Source organism: Rattus norvegicus, chromosome 10 (genome assembly GCF_021556685.1).
Source record: "Rattus norvegicus strain SHRSP/BbbUtx chromosome 10, alternate assembly SHRSP_T2T, whole genome shotgun sequence".
NCBI lineage: Eukaryota > Metazoa > Chordata > Mammalia > Rodentia > Muridae > Rattus > Rattus norvegicus.
Window position 1 is genome coordinate 49,811,539 of NC_141543.1, and position 19,273 is coordinate 49,830,811.

Genomic DNA, 19,273 nt, shown 5'->3' on the forward strand with positions numbered 1-19,273 from the left:
CTATCATGTCTTACTAAAGGCGTACAATACCCCCATGGTGGTCTTGTATAACTGCTTACCACCAGCTCTCCTCCCAGCAGTGCTGGCTGTAGCTGGCCTGAGAAACTCGATGTCATTTTCAACCTGTCCCACAGCAATTGTCCCATCCTGAAGACAACTAGACACCTTAAACCCCATTTCATTTCTATCCATCCCTGTAGAGATTGACATCTCTCAAGAACGTTTAGTGATCTACCACACGGAGTCTCTCCCCGCCTGAGGCTGGCATTATAAACATGGTACTTCTGAAGACACTTTAAAGCTTTTAAACTCACTTTGCAAGATGCTCACTGCCGGCATACAGTGAAGAATGGCCTTTTCATTGGTCTTCATATGTGGGCCTTTCTCTATCCATGTGTCTTTTGAAGAAATCTCATCATCTGTGAATCCGTTGGGGTGGGTTTTCCCCCTAACCTTTGTGTGTTTTTTTTGGATGTCCTTCCTGGTTGCTAAAGGATGTGGGGACAGCTGGTGACAGCTGGTCTCTTTATGCTGTGTCTGACCTTGGAGCAAAGTAAGCCAGTCCTCAATTTGCATACCGTGCTGCTTACCAAGCCATGAACGAATTTATTTAATGACGTTTGTTACACATTTTATGACATGGCTGGTGGTAAATTTTGTCAAATACTTCTTTTTAATTTACATCGCTGACGCTTATCCTTTTTTTTTTTTTTCTTTTGAGATAATTTCAGTTCTCGGTCAATCGGATAAGGTCAGGCTGAATACTCACTATCTACTCTTCAGGATCGCTGGTCCTGAGTGGTGATTTTCCTCACAGGGGATGATCTCGTGCATATGCCCCTGAGTTCATCTCATTAGTATTGTGTTTCACAGACTGTCCTTGATACCCAGAATAGGTTGACCAAAAATATGAATTCTTACATGAGTTCTTTAGTGTGCTATGCTACCTACATACACAGAACTGAAGGCTTGCCTCCTTTTCAGTCTCCAAAGGGATAGTTTTTTGTGTTGTTGTAAGTCTTTTAAAATTTCACCTTCCACCAGTGTTGTCGATACAATAGACAGCTAAAAATGTTCTCTACATGTTGACTTCGGGGTTTGTTTATATATATGTATATATATGTGTGTATATATATGTATATATATATTATCTATGCTTTAACTGAAAGTCGGAGCTGTGTATTATGTTAATGCTGTATTAGAATCCAGCTGCCACTCAGGCCATTGTGCCCACAGCAGCAGCCTTCCCCTCCCAGAGACACTGGCAGGCTCCCGACCGAGATGCTGCCATGAGCCTCTAGCCAAGAGACTCCCAGGCAGGCTTTCCCTGCCTGGGGAAGTGAGTTTACATCACAGTGGCTGTTGGTGGCCATGCCCTCTGCCCCCCAGCCCCTTTCCTGACTCACCCGACTGCAGAGTCCTGCTCTAAAACCTCTTGTCCTCAGAGAACTGAAAGCAGAGACTCCCGGTCAGCCATGTGGACCCTGATTCCTCCTCTGAGCACCCGCCATGCTGTCTCTGGTAGTATAGTCTGAACTCTCTTCAGAGCACCTGCCATGCTGTTTTCTGTTTGTCCATCTGTCCACAGTGTTAAAGTAAGTCCTAATGCCTCAGAGAACAGTTTCTGTCTCGGTGTCCTCTAGTGTACCTGACACCTTCCAGACTCGTGTATAGAGCATGATGTGACATCCTGATGTGTGCTACAGCAAGGAACAATTGAGTTGTTTAACAATTAACATTTTTGTGTAAACGTTTCAGCTGTTTTCAAGCACAAGGCGCATTACTATTGCTAGAGTCACATGACTCGTTTCTCCTGTCCTGTGCTGGGAGGTGGAGTGGTGGCTCATGTGATGAAAGTTTGATCCTTGGTGTGCAGATACTGAGGTCCAAGGGCCTCAAAGAGGTGAGCCTGGCTCACTGGGTCCTGGGGATCAGATTAACACCATCGGACTTGGTGTCGAGAAACTTTGCCCTCTGGTTCATCTCACTGGTTCCTTTTCTTTTCTTTTTTCTTTTTTCTTTCTCTTTTTCTTTTTTTTTTTTTGACCAACAAATAATAATTCATAGGGCACAATGTAATCTTTCAATAACCTGCTTCCACCATAATCAAAACATGTTGATCAATATATCTACTGCACCAACTATTTATCATGTCTTGTGGTGAGAACATTTTAAAGACTCTCAGCTGTTTGGAATTATTAATTATTAATATTATCATATTATTGTCAGGTAGAATCATCTTACTGTGCAATAAAGCACCAGAACTAATAATTACCTTCTAGAATCTTTGGTATGATCTATCCACAGCCCTTGTACTAACGCCCTCTTCTGTAGTAAATTACCTTTGGGGTTTTGTCTGTCTTTAGATCGGTTTATTATGTGCATGTACGCCTGCGTGCCAGAAGAGGGCGCCAGATCTCACTGCAGAAGGTCATGAGCCACCCGTGGTTGCTTGGATTTGAACTCAGGACCTCTGGAAGAGCAGTCAGTGTTCTTAACCACTGAGCCATCTCTCCAGCCCTGATAAACTATTTTTTATAATTATAAGAATATTATAATTATATAATTATCATTATATAATTTTATAATTATTATAAAATATTATAATTATATTTCAAAAAAACGCTATAACCTTTCAAAGTCTCTGCTCCTTTTTGTGTCACTTATGCAACTTCTAGAAAATAGCTGGATATTTTTATTTTTTTTAATTTTTCATATTTTCTGAAAATAAAATTTAAAGCTCATTCTTTCCTTTTTTTTTTTTTTTGTCTTGTTTTGTTTTGTTTTGTGGGCATGTTTATTCAGAAACCATTTCCTGTTGACGAGATACTGGACATGTTATCTAGAAACACCCAGAGGTCACCGTAAGAGGAGACTCCTCAGTGAAGGGAGACAAACGCACATCTCAGATTTCTAATGAGTTGGGGAGGTGCAGACAGGTGAACTCCTAAGGACCCTGTGGACAGAGAACCCCACGGCAGGAACTCACCTTGTCTCTCAAGGGCAGAAAAAAAAAAACCCAAATGCTGCATCTCCCTCTTTTTCCAAATGATGCTCCAAGGAGAACACTCTTACTGACCAGTTTCCTAACCGGCCTTTAGAATATAAGACTCGGGGTTGGGGATTTAGCTCAGTGGTAGAGCGCTTGCCTAGGAAGCGCAAGACCCTGGGTTCGATCCCCAGCTCCGAAAAAATGAACCAAAAAAAAAAAACATAGAATATAAGACTCTGCCCACGGAAAGCTGTCTACAGCAGGACACCCACAAGCCCTCTGCTCTTCCGTTACCCACACAGATGCCGCAATACGATGTGTGTACACTTAAGTACACACAGAGACCTTTACATCTCAGAAATCAGGAAAGAGGAATCAGGTACTGGCACCTGAAACTATATAAGCCAGCTTTTGCTGCAAGAAAGTCCAATTATGATTAGGGGATAAAACTTTCCCTAGTTGTCTTTAAATTGAACAGAAATTTTCCTGTGAACAAGAATATTCATTCTGGATTAGGGCATACAGGACCTGCAGACACTTGGGCATCCACAGAGTTCCAAGAGACGGATCTCGTTTACCCCCATCCTAAACACCAGGAAAAGCCAGAAATATCCCTGAGCACCAGACGGCAAAGCAGAGGGTGCCCTAGATGTTTTTGGATGGTAAATGCTACCACATAAGAACTAGGACTCAGCTCTCCTGACTTATTCATATCGGCTTCTGCTCACTCAGCCCAAGCCATGGATGAGAAAACAGAATATGAAAGATTTAAGGCTCTCAGAGGGCAAGTCCCCTGCAGTAGTGCCAGGGTCCCTCAGATTATTAGTCAGTATAAGCATCTCATCCAGATGAGTAACATTAGTGCCCTCAAACAACTGACCTGTGACGTCCAGACGGAAGGAGACCTTCTGTCCCCCGGCCTCGCAGCTGTACTCCCCAGCATCAGCCTTGCCCGCCTGCTGCACCACCAGCCTCCTGGAGCAGCCCGAGGCCTCCACTCGCACCTTGGAGCTGGAGCTCAGCTTCTTCCCGTCCTTGAACCATGTCACCTCAGTCTGGGCCTGGGCCACCTCGCAGCTCAGTGTGGCACTGGCCCCAGCCTCTGCCTTCACCTCGCTGCGTGCCTGCTGCTCCTTGGCAAACACCACCTTGGGCTCTGGGGACAGACAAGGACACACAGGATCAGGAAGGCCACACAGAGAAAGGATCTGGATTGGTGGCTGGGTGGTAAAATATCCCCCATGCTCTGTAGTGGCTGTGCCCAGGAAAAGCCCCAGTATCTCTTGGGACAAAACCAGTTCATCCACAAATTCAGGGGCAGCCCCAGCATGTTAGTTCCACTGCAGGCGACGACACCCATATGGCTAATGTGCTCATGACCTACTCAGGAAACTGCTATGACCCTGGAGCCATAAGAAAGCTGTAACCATCGCCACAGTCCTGCTTTACCCTCACTTTGACATCTCTAACCACCTGCACTTGGCTCTTCAGGTAGGAAGAGGACAGCCAATATGATTTTATTGTCCTGGGTTCCATGTACCTCACAAGTCACTGGCTCTGGGGAGACTGAGGGCAGATCTGCTTATACACTGTTCTGAGCTCACGCGCTAACTATTTAGATCTCATTGTTGCTTTAGGTCTCACTTTAGATTTTGAAGCATCTTGGTATCTGGTATAGCAAGCGACCCCACATAGACCTTTGACTGACTTGACTCAATATTTTCCCACTTGGACAAAAGCCTCCCTTGCTACATCTGAACCAAGAGTGATCACCTGCAGGTCTTCCCGACGGTGTGCACTTAGTTTGTCTTGTTCACGGTCACTTCAGAATGTTTAATTTTCACAAAGCATGCCGGCCTACCTTGTAGGACTCGGGACTGGTAAGGCGATGCTTTTGATGTAAGTGTAAATCTAAAATCGTCACCTCCTGTGCCAACCTGTGCACTGCCTGTGGTCTAGAAATCGTTCTCAAGTCCTGCACTAGTAATGATTTTGGCATAAAAGGGCAGCACAAAACAGCACCACCAAAGGACCATAACTCCTCAATTACTGAGTTCGAAGACACCAAAACGGCTGAAATGCTAGACAAATAATTTAATCTACCCGTAAAGATAGTCGATGAGTTCAGGGAGGAAACAAACAAGCAAATGGATAAGGCAAGGAAATCGGTTCAGGATACAAATAAATATGCAACACAGAAGAGATGGCCAGCAACGTGCCTGAGGAACTGAGCAAGGGCATCGAGATCTTGAAATACGTACATATATACATTCATACAAGCTTACATGCATACATAATGTGTGTGATAGAAATGAAAAATTCAATTAATAAAATCTGAAGTGCACAGGGAAGCACCACGAGTAGGCTAATCAAGCACACGAACGTCTATCACGGGTGGAGGAAACCAGGGAAGGCCACAACCAGACAGCAGTAAAGAGAAGAAAAGCAGCATGCTCACAACGTCCAAGAGCTCTGTGATGTGGTCAAGAGACCAAGCCTATGAGTCTATGTGGCAGGAAAAGATGAGATACAAACTAACGGTGTAGAAAATGAAGTCAATGAAATTATAGGTTAAAAAAAAAAGCCTCCCCAACTAAAAAGACATGAACATCAGAACATGGGCATTTACAGCCCCAAATGGACGTGACCGGAGAGCCTTCCCTGTGATGTATGATAAGGAACGTGCTAAAACTCAACAAAGGCACCATGGTAAAGGCTGTAAGGGAAGCAGTGAGATGGCTCAGCAGATAAAGGGCTTCCTGCCAAGCTTGGCAGCCTGAGTTCAAGACCCAGAACCTGCTTGGAGGAGAAAACTGACTCTTGCAAGATGACTCTGACCTCCTCGACACGTCTGTACCGTGCGCTTGCACACACAGCTTTAAAATGTAATAACTTCTGGAAAGGCAAAGCCACTCGAATAACCTCAGACATCTCGGGGGAAAGCCCCATCCCTAGGAAAACAGGGGGTTGTATATTCCATGCTCTGGAGGAAAACTGAGCCATAAGAGTTATTACAGCAACGTTATCTCTTAAAATCAACAGAAATAAAGACAGCTCAAGAGAAACCAAGTAAGATAACTCATGACATCCAAGACAACACTCTCTTAAGACTCTCATAGGAGTCCTAAATACTGAGGAAAAGAGTCTTTCAGTAGAGTGAGGAGTAATACATCCCATGAGAAGAGTGGATGAACAAAGGAGACTTAGAAGGGATTCAGTCAGGGTTGGGGATTTAGCTCAGTGGTAGAGCGCTTGCCTAGCAAACACAAGGCCCTGGGTTCAGTCCCCAGCTCAAAAAAAAAAAAAAAAAAAAAAAAAGAAGGAATTCAGACATGACCAATCCTGTAAATGAGTAAACCTCAGTAACAAAAACAGGGAAGGGGGAAGAGAGCCAAGAGTCAGGCGAGAAGACTCAGAAGTTAAGAGCAGAAGACCGGGGCTCAATTTCCAGCACCCCATGTGGCAGCTCACAACTATCTGTCACTCCAGTTCCAGGGGATCTGATGCCCACTTCAGGCCTCTGTGAGCGCTGCATACATGCAATGTGCACACGTGCGTGCAAACACTCGTACACATAATATGAAAATAAATCTTAAGGGCTGGAGAGCTGGCTCAGCGGTTAAGAGCACTGACTGCTCTGCCAGAGGTTCTGAGTTCAATTCCCAGCAACCACATGGTGGCTCACAACCATCTGTAATGGGATCTGACGCCCTCTTCTGGTGTTCATGAAGACAGCTACAGTGTACACATAAAATAAATAAACCTTTAAAAAGACAACTGACTTGCATTTTACAAAAAAAAAAAAAAACTTAAAAAAAATGAATACTAATCCAAATAAAAGAGCCAACCAGGAAAACAATCAATAAAAATGAAAGAAACAGAAAACACCTCTCAATGATAATCCTATGTGTAACTGATCTTCACTCCCTGACAGAGTAGCCTATTGGATTAAAAGATAAGATCCAGGGACTAGAGAGATGGCTCAGTGGTTAGAAGCACCAGATGCTCTTACAGAAGAACCAGGTCCAGCTCCCAGCACATACACGGTGGCGAACAACCATCTATAATTCCAGTAATGGAGAATCTGACACCTTCCTACCTCCACTGGCACCCAGAGCACACCTGGTACACACATTCAATCAAAATGCTCATACGCGTAAAACAAAATAAATTAAATCTAAAATGATTTTAAATATGCTACTAGTTGTTTTAATACTGAGCTCTTGTAGTTTAGTTTAAACACACACACACACACACACCCAAGACACACACACAATCACTGGTAAATTGAGATTTGAGAACAGATGGATCAAAAACAAACAAATGAACAATGGGAGCCCAAAGCACAGGGCTCATTAAGGAGAGATCATGGCAAAATTAGTCAGAAAATACAAAGACGTCCACTATGCATTAATAGGAAAGCAATTCATTACATCAAAAAGATGTGATAGGGGCTGGGGATTTAGCTCAGTGGTAGAGCGCTTGCCTAGAAAGCGCAAGGCCCTGGGTTCGGTCCCCAGCTCCGGAAAAAAAAAAAAGAACAAAAAAAAAAAAAAAGATGTGATAATTATGAATACATACTCGGATTGTTCCAAAGAACTGACCTGGCACATCCAGGCGGAAGGAGACCTTCTGTCCCCCGGCCTCACAGCTGTACTCCCCAGCATCCGCCTTGCCCGCTTGCTGCACCACCAGCCTCCTGGAGCAGCCCGAGGCCTCCATGCGCACCTTGGAGCTGGAGCTCAGCTTCTTCCCATCCTTGAACCACGTCACCTCAGTCTGGGCCTGGGCCACCTCGCAGCTCAGTGTGGCACTGGCCCCGGCCTCTGCCTTCACCTCGCTGCGTGCCTGCTGCTCCTTGGCAAACACCAGCTTGGGCTCTGAGGACAGAAAAAGACACACATAGAGGGTCAGAGACACTGTCTAGATCAGGAAAGCCACTGACGGAAAGATTGGATGGGGCAGCTCCAGGCAGAACATCACCCAGGCTCTACACTGTGTCCAGGAAAAGCCCCTGGTGCCTTTCAACACAAAACATCAGGTGACTATCCTGTCACCACTGCTGGACCACTCAAGGGGAGACATGGTTATTATAGTCCTCCATGGAGAGGCTGCCGGTCATGACACATGGACCAGTCCCACCGTGGAGATGGAGAGTCTCCCTAACACTTGGTAGGACATGCCTCACGGAGCTAAGAATCCTGACCCTCCATACCTTTTCCTTCTCTGAGTAAATGTCATCTGTGGCACCTTTAGGGAGCTCCTGGGCCATCTATGACCCTCTGCTGTGTATCTCACTGATGTCTTCCACCATGAATGTTTGCCTTCCTCTGTACAGCCCGCTTTTGAAGGGGACCTACTGTTGGTAGTACTGTTTACTCTTCATATTTATTTCAGGAGTCTGTTTACATATTACAGCACTTATCCTCTCTTGTATGTATGGCCTGCGGGTCTGATCCGAGTTACAGATGCCTAGATGTGGCTTGTATCCTGACGTTTACGTGTCGCAAGCTTGATCCTCACATCCTGGTGCTGTGGTGAAAAGCGTTTTACAAGGCAGAAAATTAGGGGACCTTCTGGACCACGCAGACTCCACTCTCATCAGTTAACGCTGATCTGGAGAAACCGGAGGAGTCTTACAGCAACAGAGTATCTCTCACAAGGGCTGAGTGTCCTCACGCCTGTGTGTTTGACCCTTTCTGTCCATAACAAAGCTCCCTCTATTTCTCTGATGTGCTGTGGAGCTCCTGCACCGGGACTCCAGAACCTTCTCTCTGAACCTTCCACGCAGCAGAGCCATTCGTCCCTAAGTTGTAAGTTACATGGCCTCTGTTGTTTTGCAATAGCTGTTCACAGCCACTACATGTTCTAACGGGTCTGTGTCCCTGTGTAATGTGGCCAAGTGTATCATTTTCCCTCCACTGTGGTTCACTTTCTGCTTTCCTGAAAACTCTTTCCTTATCCTGAGGACTTTAAGCAACATTCACCATAAACCATGTGACTATGGCTTAACTGGGACCTTCTTTTTGTGTGTTTTAACCTCCCAAAAGCTCTCATGAAAAGTCCTTTCTCCCTTTCTCCAGTGAGAAAGACCAGGGGGAAAGGGAGGATTGGGTTTACACACAAGTGTGTTTCAGAACTCAACGCGCTGACCTTGTCTTCTACGTCTATCTGTGCAGCGAGGGCCCAGGATCTAATCACTATGTTGTGTAACAAAGCTAGAGAAGATGTCCATGCTTTCTTTAAGGGCCTGGGATGCTAGGCTGGCAAGGCGGCTCAGCAGGTCAAGCCCTTGCTCTACGAACCAGACAAACGAATTTACCCCTAGAACCTGCAGAAAGCTAAAGGGAGAGGACAGATGGCCACGGAGTTGACCTCTGACACGCAGCATGGCATGCCCGCCCACACAGGCAGTAGTAATAACTAATTAAAATACTCTCATGTGGAACTTTCCCCCTACACAGCTCTCAATCAGACCATAAAATGCAGGTGATCTGACTAAGCCTGGAAAATCATCTGAACTGACACAGGCCACAGGCCAGACATAATGTATACAGAGTCTTGAGCACCACACCCCATCAGGGGCCCTGGACAGGTATGTGTTCTGACATAAATAGCTAAGCACAGCTATGTAGAGGCAAAGAAACAGAGGTTGTTAAGGTCTCTCAGTTGACTGGCTCTGAGAGACAAGCCAGGAATTCCTGGCTGACAATCGGAATTCTGACGTAACTCAGCATTTGCGCGTGCATGCGTGTGTGTGTGTGTGTGTGTGTGCGCGCGCGCGCGCGCGCGCGCGCGCACGCGCGTGTATGAAACATGGTGAACAAGATCCTGAAAGCATCCAGTGAACTGTGCCTCAAGTCCACCTCCACGTGACCAGTGTGTCCCAAGAAGCCCTTTGTCTGAACAATTGTGTTTGTGTTTAACCAGCATTCCTCCCAGACACAAGCCTGCACAGTACACTGAGGACAGCCTCCTGTGTCAAGAACAAAATTCTATGGGTTTAAAAAAAAGGGTCGGAATACACCAACACCTACTTTGGCTAATTTTTAAACTCACTTGCAGATTAAGTAAATCCAAGGGCCCCAAATCACAGACACAGCCACAGGCAATGTGCTCCTCCACTGGTGCCAGCACGGGACTCTCAAGTGCCTCTTGGCTTACTGTTCCCTCTGCTTCATCAGTAAACTGGCTAATTCTATAAAGGACCTTTTGACATCTCTGCAGGGCCACTCCCCTCTCCCACATCCCCAGGGATCAGACCTCACTGCTCACAGCATGAAGTGCATTTCCTGATGCAGTTGTAGAGACAGCACTAAACTGCTGTCCCTCCTGCTAGATCCCCTGAGCTCAGCCATAAGTAGCAGAACTAGAAGCAAGAAGGGCTAAAGGGTCAAGTGGAAAGAGGGGAGAGCAATGGCCGGGAAGATGCTTGTCAATAGAGTACATCACACTCTTGCAGAGGGCCCAAGTGTGGTTTCCAGCACCCAAATTGAGCTACTACTCCTGGCTGCCTATAACTCAAGCTCCAGGGGATCCAATGCCCTCTTCTGGACTCCTTGAATACCTGCACTCATGTGCACACATCCACACACATATACACATGGTTTAACAGTAATAATAAAGTCACTCTCTAAAGGGAACAGGACCAGGAGCTGTCTAAGCCATAGCCAGCCTCCAATGTCTCCACACAAGGCTAACTTAGTTCTCTAACACCCACCTGCTACGTCCAGACGGAAGGAGACCTTCTGTCCCCCGGCCTCGCAGCTGTACTCCCCAGCATCTGCCTTGCCCGCCTGCTGCACCACCAGCCTCCTGGAGCAGCCCGAGGCCTCCACGCGCACCTTCGAGCTAGAGCTCAGCTTCTTCCCGTCCTTGAACCATGTCACCTCAGTCTGGGCCTGGGCCACCTCGCAGTTCAGTGTGGCACTGGCCCCGGCCTCTGCCTTCACCTCGCTGCGTGCCTGCTGCTCCTTGGCAAACACCACCTTGGGCTCTGGGGGCAGACAGTGATACACAGGGTTAGAGACATTCTCTAGGTCAAGAAGGACACGAGGAAAAGAGGTGGCTTGGGCAGGGAAGGACTACTTTCTCAGTCTTAATGGAACACTAAGACCCTAAGGTTTCCTGCCTCTGCTCAGTTGACCCTGTCAATACTGAGCTGTAGATTTTACCTGTGAGAGACAGCAGATGGCTCTTTGGTTCCTGCATTCATCCCACACTCCTTGTCAGATCTCCATGTCAGTGCTTTGCCAACTGCATGAAACGACCTACAAGCTCACTCCCTTGTGCAGTCTCCACGAAGGTCCCCATGAGCATGGAACAACTGCTCTCAGTACTATTTGATACGTTTTCTCCAGGAAATTATTTGAAGATTTGGTTGCTATTCCATTTATTCAAGACGCATGAGAATTATTTTCACGCAGTTTACCAGTAACCAGCCTGATTTATCACCATAAAATGTCCTGTTGGATTCTTTTAAAAATAGCATTTCCACGGAGACCTGATAGCATGTTTCTCAATATCTAAACACGGACAGCAGTTCTCTGTGTGTGTTGGGGGGAGACGGGAGTTCTGACAGAGCACGGCTGTCTGAGAGCACTACAGGTCAGTCAGGATTGCAGGCCATTCTGTAAGTCCTCAAGGGCAGTGGCTGGCTGGCTGGCTGGCCAAGGCTTCTCCCTCTGAGGACATGGAGCCCGGCACTAACATTGACAGGAATGTGGGCTGACTGTGCAGGAAACAGGGACACTCACTCCTCAATGTTCCTGAGTTCAGAGTAGGAACTCTATGGGGATCTCTGATACACCTACCCAAACTGAAAGCAACGAGTCTGGTATTTGCTGTAAACTCTGTTGTGTGGGAGGGGAAGGAGGACTGAGACCATGCACAAGGTCCAGCCTGAGTCCCAGATCTCACACAACAGCAAGATGGTTCTGGGAATGTGCGACTACAGATTACCTCATAGTAACCCCACTCAAGGCTTACAAAACAGACCCCTCCTCCACCTTACGTATTCATCCCCAGCCTGGTTGCAGGGGAGGAGGAAGGCTGGGAGTGTGAGAGATGAAGGCTGGGAGTTAGGGCAACTCATCTGTCAAAGGAATTAGTCAGGCCCGCTCCACTGTGTCATGAGGACAAATAGGTACCTGTGACGTCCAGGCGGAAGGAGACCTTCTGTCCCCCGGCCTCACAGCTGTACTCCCCAGCATCCGCCTTGCCCGCCTGCTGCACCACCAGCCTCCTGGAGCAGCCCGAGGCCTCCACGCGCACCTTGGAGCTGGAGCTCAGCTTCTTCCCATCCTTGAACCACGTCACCTCAGTCTGGGCCTGGGCCACCCCGCAGCTCAGTGTGGCGCTGGCCCCGGCCTCTGCCTTCACCTCACTGCGTGCCTGCTGCTCCTTGGCAAACACCAGCTTGGGCTCTGGGGACAGACAAGGACACGGCGAGTCAGAGACACTGCCCAGGCCAGGAAGACCAAATTGGGGGGAAATTCTGATGGTACAGGCACCACTGAAGGGCAGAACATCACCCAGACTCCACACCCACTGTGCCCTGAAGCCAGTGCCCCTCAGTACAGAACCAGATTCACACGTCCTGCCTCTGCTGTGGGGCTGGTCTGGAGAGCATCTCTTCAAAGGCTATGTGCGGTGTCTCCGTGGTGGAGCCCTGACGTTCTTGGGCCCCTTCATTTGCCCTTCAGTGGTATTGGTGTCACAGGCTGACCTGGTTTATACTCCCATTGTACATCTTCAGATTTTTGGAGCTTTTTGTGTATTTGAGTCCTGGCGTCCTACCAGGTCTGTGTATTGTAAATATATTGTCCACATTCTCCCGGTCTGTGTGCCTCAGCTTCTCACTTTGTGTGTGTGTGTGTGTGTGTGTGTGTGTGTGTGTGTGTGTGTGTGTGTTCTGGTTGAACCAATTATTTTCACAATGCAGCACATCTACTGGTTCCTCGTAGCCATGTGCTGGCTACGAAATCATTCACATGGTAACGCCCCAGCACCCTCAGCTGTGAACCGTGTTATCTTTCTCTGAGGCCGCCACTCCACACACTGCTGGCTGCAGTCTGTGCTTTGGAGGAGACTTCCAGGGCTAATGCACTTTCCCAGTGTGGAATGCCCTTAGCACCGCATGGGGAAGGTGGGCCTGTCTCTACACCTCACACTTGTACCACAGGAAAGGAGGGACTGTGATGGTGGTCAGCCAAGAGCTGGGAGAGAGGCCACTCTTGCTCTGCTTCTCTCAGTTGTTCACCTGAGAACACACAAGGCTTTTCAATCTGCTTGTCTGTCAGCGTCACGCTCAAACACAGACACATCTTTTTATCTATATTTGGGTTCTGACTAGGAATGCAAGTAAGTCTTCTGTGGTTTCTAGTAGTTTCTTCCGATCTTTGTCACAATCCTTCAGAAACATTTGACCGTTTCTTCACTGGGCTTTAAATATTATTTTGGGAAGGTTATCAGATTAGAAAACAGATGCTTCTGAAGTTTCTGTAAATACTGTAGAAGTTCATTTCCCAAGCCTCCGCTGCAGGGTGCAGATGGAGCAGTGTCCCTCGCAAGCTTGATCTCTGGCAAGGCGATCCTCCCCAAGCTGTCGCTGCACCCTTTACCTCGGGGACTTTCTTAACTGATGACTGTAATACTGAAGGGTTAAAATTTCTAAAAGTTAGTCATGAACAAAGTCCAGACATGCCTGAGAGAATTTGAGATAGGGCTCACTGGCCCGACTATCAACTCCCAAGGACACTGGCCATCTGGAGCCACCCCCTCCCCTTCCTTCACTCCCTGAGGATGGGTCATCCCCCTGCTGCAGTGAGATGAGTTGCCCTGCCCACATTGCTGAGATGCTAGATTACACGTATGCTTTGTTGATGTAACTCCGTGCCAAAAGTAACTGTGCACCCTTTGTATTAGCCAATTATGTGTATTCACACGAAACCCCTGGTTTTCCCTATATAAGCTCCTGCCTAGAGAGGCTCGGGGCTTGACTCAATCTCCTGTGTGAGATACGTGTCAGCCCGAGATCTCGTAAATAAAACTGCCTCTTGTTGATTACATCAAGACCGGCTTCTCGTGTTTCCTGGGGGTACCTCAACCCGTGACTGGAGCGAGAGTCTCCCCAAGTCTGGGGGTCTTTCATTGGGGGCTCGTCCGGGATAGGAGCGTAACCCCCGGAGATCCGAATGCCTCTTGGAGGTACGTTAGTGTGAGTGCTGGAAAGCGGCCGCTGTGTGAGTGTGAGAGTAGTGTGTGTGTGAATTAAGTCCTGTAGTCTGTGTTTTTCAGTACCGGTTTAAGGTCTTGGTGCACTGTCTGGGCAGAAGAAGACTCCCCACTCCGTTGTTTTTGAGTGCACTCGAGTGGATGGGCTTCCCACTCTGTTGTTTTTGAGTGTACTCGGGTGGATGGGCTTCCCACCCCGTTGTTGTTGAGTGCACTCGGGTGGATGGGCTTCCCACCCCGTTGTTTTTGAGTGCACTCGAGTGGATGGGCTTCCCACTCTGTGTTGTTTTTGAGTGCACTCGAGTGGATGGGCTTCCCACTCTGTGTTGTTTTTGAGCGCACTCGGGTGGATGGGCTTCCCACCCCGTTGTTTTTGAGTACACTCGGGTGGATGGGCTTCCCACCCCGTTGTTTTTGAGTTCACTCGGGTGGATGGGCTTCCCACCCCGTTGTTTTTAAGTACACTTGGGTAGATGGGCTTCCTACCCCGTATTTAAGTGTGCTTGGATGGAAGGGCTTCCCATCCCGGACAGACGCCTGTGAGTAGGTACTGGGTTTCTACTTCGAATAGCTGTTTTCTTTTTGTTCTTTTTTTTTAGATAGCGGAAGTGAGGACGCCCCAGCTCTGGGAGACGTCCCACAAGCCGACTTTTGTCGGGAGGACCCGGCAGGTGACAGTCAAAGAGATCTGACTGTGACTTGACTTCGGAGGTCGTGTTCGGCTGCCTATTTAAGTATAGGCATGGACAAGTGTGCTTAGATGTGTTAGTGTCTGTTGTCTGTATTCTGTTTCTGTGTTTGGTATCCCAGAAGCAGCTAAGGTTAAGCTGCAGTTTGGGCCAGGTACTGAAGGTACCAGGCATCTGTGGAAATTGGTTATAGGATGCTTTGTCTTGGGTCTTGTTTGTCTGGTTTGTTTTCTGTGGTATTGTCCAGTGTCTTTTTGGCTTTTGTTTCATTTTTGGACTTGGACTGACAACTGTGTTTGAAATCTTGGACTGACGACTGTGTTTGAAATCATGAAACTGTTTGCTTTGTTTGTCAAGGAGTTTTACTTGGTCCTCTTGGTGCTTAACTTAAAAGTTAAAAATAATTTGCTTGAGAGAAATTGTTTTCTGCCGGGGAGTTTTATCTTTCTCTCTTGAGCCTCCTCCCCAAGGAGAGCTGCCCCTCTCTTTACTCCCATTGTCCAGCCCAGCTGCTGTTAACCGTTGTGTATGAAGGACTCCAGGTTAGCGAGTGATCCGTCTGAAGCAGGCATTAACAAGAACCTGAAAGCTTTACCTTAGATCCTGAAGAAAAATTCTCCCTATTGCTTAAACATTCACAGCTTCTAAGGAAGGGACAACACAGAGTAGGAAAATGTAGGGGCTGAGGGTGGTGAGCATACAGGCCTGCTAGCAAGCTACAGGCTGCGCGTGGGCAACAGCGCAGCTCTGGCCAAGTTAGCGAAAGAGGAGTTTCAAGGTAAGGAGGCTGGCTGGGGTTGGCGCTTTGACAACAAAGATAGCGTAGAGTTAGTGGTTGTATTTTGGCCCTGAAAAAAAAAATTCCAGTTGCTGCCTTCAGTGGCCAGACCTTCAACACTTGCTCACAAAAGGAGAGTGTTCATTAAGAGAAGTTCTTTAAGGGAGCCTGCCTTATCTGCTGGCCCTATTCCAAGAGAGGAGTTGATCTCCAACATTAAGTAACCTTCCCTGTTAGTCATCATTGACATGGAGAGTGCCTTTGATCCTATCCCCACAGCAGCCAGTTCCTGCCCCTGTGGTCAAAATGCCCCAGGTTGGGGGGCAGAGAAGCCCCTAAAATAGTTTCAAAGAATCTGCAACAAACTGTAAAGAACTTTGTTTTGCCAGTCAAAATTTAGAATTCAGTCTTTGGCTGTGGCCAAGGTCAGGATTAATGTTTTCTTTTCCATGGGCCTTTAACCCAGTGAGACAACTTGGTAAAGGACTACTACTACTACAGTCCTGATAGCCCCAGGTGAACTGGTTACAATTCTTTTGTCAGCCACTTGGCATCTAACACCCAGGTCCTAACCCTCTCTCCATCCTTTTGTTATTAGTTCTTACTAGAAGCCTAGTGTCCTTCAGAGGCTGGGTTTATTGAGAGACAGAGCCACTGAGCTGACACTGAAGGGAGGTACTTCTTAAGTAAAATCTAAGTCCAGAGAGATAGTCGATAACAGATCAGCTCCCTCTCTGCTTGCCGTTCTGTTTCATAGGCACAAAGCTTGTGCTTATTTCTACAACGGCCTTTTTGTCCCAAGAAGGCCTCCTGGTTTAGCTGTGTGACTAAATGCTATTTGTCCTCTTCAGTGGACCTCTATTCTCAAGATTCCCTTGTTTTCTCACCATCCCATTTGAGATGCTTGTTAGTAACTGTTACAGGTCTTCTTTACCACTGAGGAAAGACGGAATCCTACTAGAGGACAGAAAGAATGTTCCAGACACGGATGGAAGGCCCTCACTTCTGCCTGTTGACTTCAAAACGCCTAAAGGTAGGGAGTGCCAGGTCTGCCGCCAGGCTCCAAGGGTGGGTCTCAGAGGGGCTAGAAAATGCCCCACCAATTTGGCTAAAGTAAGAAAAAAATATAAAGAAAAAGTTACAGAAACTTGAAGGGTTAAGCTAAGTCACTGAGAGAGTTGTTGTAAGTTGCAGAGAAAATAAGGTTGATATATGGTTCAGGGTCGGTGCACAAAAGTAGACAGCAACTAATAGCTGTAGAAGAAGATACAGACAGAGAGACTGAGGAAGAGAAAGAGACAAGAGAGGAACATATACTGGCCACAGTAGTTAGGGAACCTAGGAAGATAGTACCTGGCAACAGAAGAGAATTCCTGGCTAAAGATCGGTGTGCCTAATACGAAGAAAAAGGACACTGGGTCAGGGACTGCCCAAGAAAGAACAAGAGGGGCCACTGGAGAGCTTCTTGGTCCTAGAGTGCTGGCTATGTACAGAGATAAAAGGGAAGTGTGGATACAGGGACCCAATGCTCTGTGCTCCTATGCCCCCCCCCAGTGGGTCAATATCCAAAGACCTTGAGTGCAAGGGGCTACTGGCAACGAACAATACTTATGGACTGCCCGAAGAACAGTGGACCTTGGCGTGGGCCGGGTAACCCACCCACTAGTTCATGGTCATCCCTGACTGCCCCTATCCCTTGCTCATGAGAAAATTGCTCTCCAAAATGGCTTGTGTGGGCTAACATGGCTGGGTGAGGCCATGTGTATGCATATCTACAGACTGTGTATGTGGAGCTTAAGACCTGTCTCAGTGCACCAGTACCTGATGCTGGGAGATGTGTGTGTGTGGCTTAGTGCCGTTCTGCCTGGAACACATCATTCCTGCTAGCCAGGCTCTGACAATTATCACCCAATCCAGGACTTAAACTGCGGTAGAGTGGCTGATGTTTTGCCTTTAAATGAAATGTCCCAGAGGATGGGATCACTGATCAGCTGACATGGACTAGATTCTCCACCTGTTGGGGGCAATCTGGTCACCTTGCTGCCCAATCCTGACCTGGAGCCACCACACCACAAGTGTCAAGCACTGGCAGAAGCCCATGGGTGGAGGAAAGACCTCTGTGACTGGCTGATTGACCCCTGCTGAAAGCCGAAGACCTTGTCCACAGACGGGAACAGTTCTCTTCGTGAAGGTCAGAGATAAGTGGGTGCTGCCATGGTGGACAACACAATGTCATCTGGGATGGCTGAACTTCTACCCCCCAGCACATCAGCGCTGCAGATGCCTTTACCATCTCTTGGATGCCCTGGTGAAGCCAACAACTGCCTACAAGAGACAGTCACTGGGAACTGGGATTGGACTAAGAGACGGCCTCTATAATCATCAAGAAGATACTGGAAGAAATCTTTCCCCCGATTTGGAATGCCCAAGGTAATCTGGTCAGACAATGGCCCTACTTTCGTTGCCAAGGTAAGCCAGGGTGTGGCCAAGTATTTAGAGGTTGATTGAAAATTACATTATATTTACAGACCTCAAAGTTCAGGACAAGTAGAGTAAATAAATAAAACTCTAAAAGAGACCCTGACCAAATTAAATTGACCATGGAGACTGGCGCAGACTGGGTGACACTCCTTCCCTCTCGCTCTCTTCAGAGCAAGAAATATCCCTTCCAGATTCAGCTTTACCCCCTTTGAGATCTTATATGGGGCCTCAGATCCTCTGACTGTATTAGATGATGTTACTGAACCAACATGTCATAGTAATAATGATTTATGTGTCAGGCTAAAAGACCTACAGGTGATACAGAAAGAAATCTGCTCACAGCTGGCAGCAGCCTATGCCCCAGGGACCTCCGAGACATCTCATCCGTTCCAGGTCGGAGACTGTAGGTACATACAATGACACGGAGCCCAGACACTCGAGCCTCACTGGAAAGGACCGTACCTGATGCTGCTGACCACCCTGACAGCTGTCAATTCTCAGCCCTCACCAGCCGCATACTAGCCGTTGGGGCTGAGAGCTGGGACCTAGAGGGACACTCAGATCTTCAAAAAGCTCCCTAGACTTACACATCAGATAAGTGGATACATCAGAGACGTGACTGGGATGTTGCTATAATGCTCACTTGAGGAGTGTGCTTTAGAAACAAGAATTTAATGTTTGCCCTGGGTTCCATCGAAAAAAATATAGAGATAGGCTTGATTTCTATTACAAATGATGTAACATTACATATGTTAATACTCCTAACACTTCTTGGGACTGTGCCTCAGGGACCATAAGTTTAAAAGTTCTAAGATAGTCATGACCTTGGTGTATAGGTTTAGATAGTGTTCAGATTGGAATCCTAAAGACTTTTTAGCTGACCTCCAAGAATACGTAACCTCCCTCTCAGAGGTAGTCCTTCAAAATAGAAGATTAGACCTGATATTCCTTAAAGAAAGAATGTGCTGCTTTGAGAGAAGAATGTTGTTTTTACCTCGATCACTCCGGGACCATTAAAGATTCTATGGCTAAACTTAGGGAGAGGTTGGACAAGAGATGACGAGAACGAGAAACCACTAATAACTGGTTTCAAAGCTG

At 47.3% G+C, this 19,273-nt stretch overlaps 1 protein-coding gene and 1 long non-coding RNA gene across 12 annotated transcripts in view; one reads left to right on the forward strand and one right to left on the reverse strand.

Annotated features, from left to right (window-relative positions):
- Obscn (obscurin, cytoskeletal calmodulin and titin-interacting RhoGEF) overlaps window positions 1–19,273 on the reverse strand; it is a 150,547-nt gene that overhangs the window by 97,468 nt on the left and 33,806 nt on the right. For all 11 annotated transcript variants that reach the window (XM_087574963.1, XM_087574962.1, XM_087574961.1 and 8 more), the window contains exons 15-18: window positions 12,142–12,417; window positions 10,713–10,988; window positions 7,597–7,872; window positions 3,873–4,148 (exon numbers count right to left, since the gene is read on the reverse strand). In XM_087574963.1, the coding sequence (XP_087431089.1) occupies window positions 3,873–4,148; window positions 7,597–7,872; window positions 10,713–10,988; window positions 12,142–12,417 (1,104 nt within the window). The remainder of the gene's footprint in view (window positions 1–3,872; window positions 4,149–7,596; window positions 7,873–10,712; window positions 10,989–12,141; window positions 12,418–19,273) is intronic.
- On the forward strand, window positions 14,004–15,750 carry LOC148002888 (uncharacterized). The gene is made up of 2 exons (XR_015631653.1): window positions 14,004–14,200; window positions 14,827–15,750. It is a non-coding gene; the product is annotated as an uncharacterized LOC148002888 (long non-coding RNA).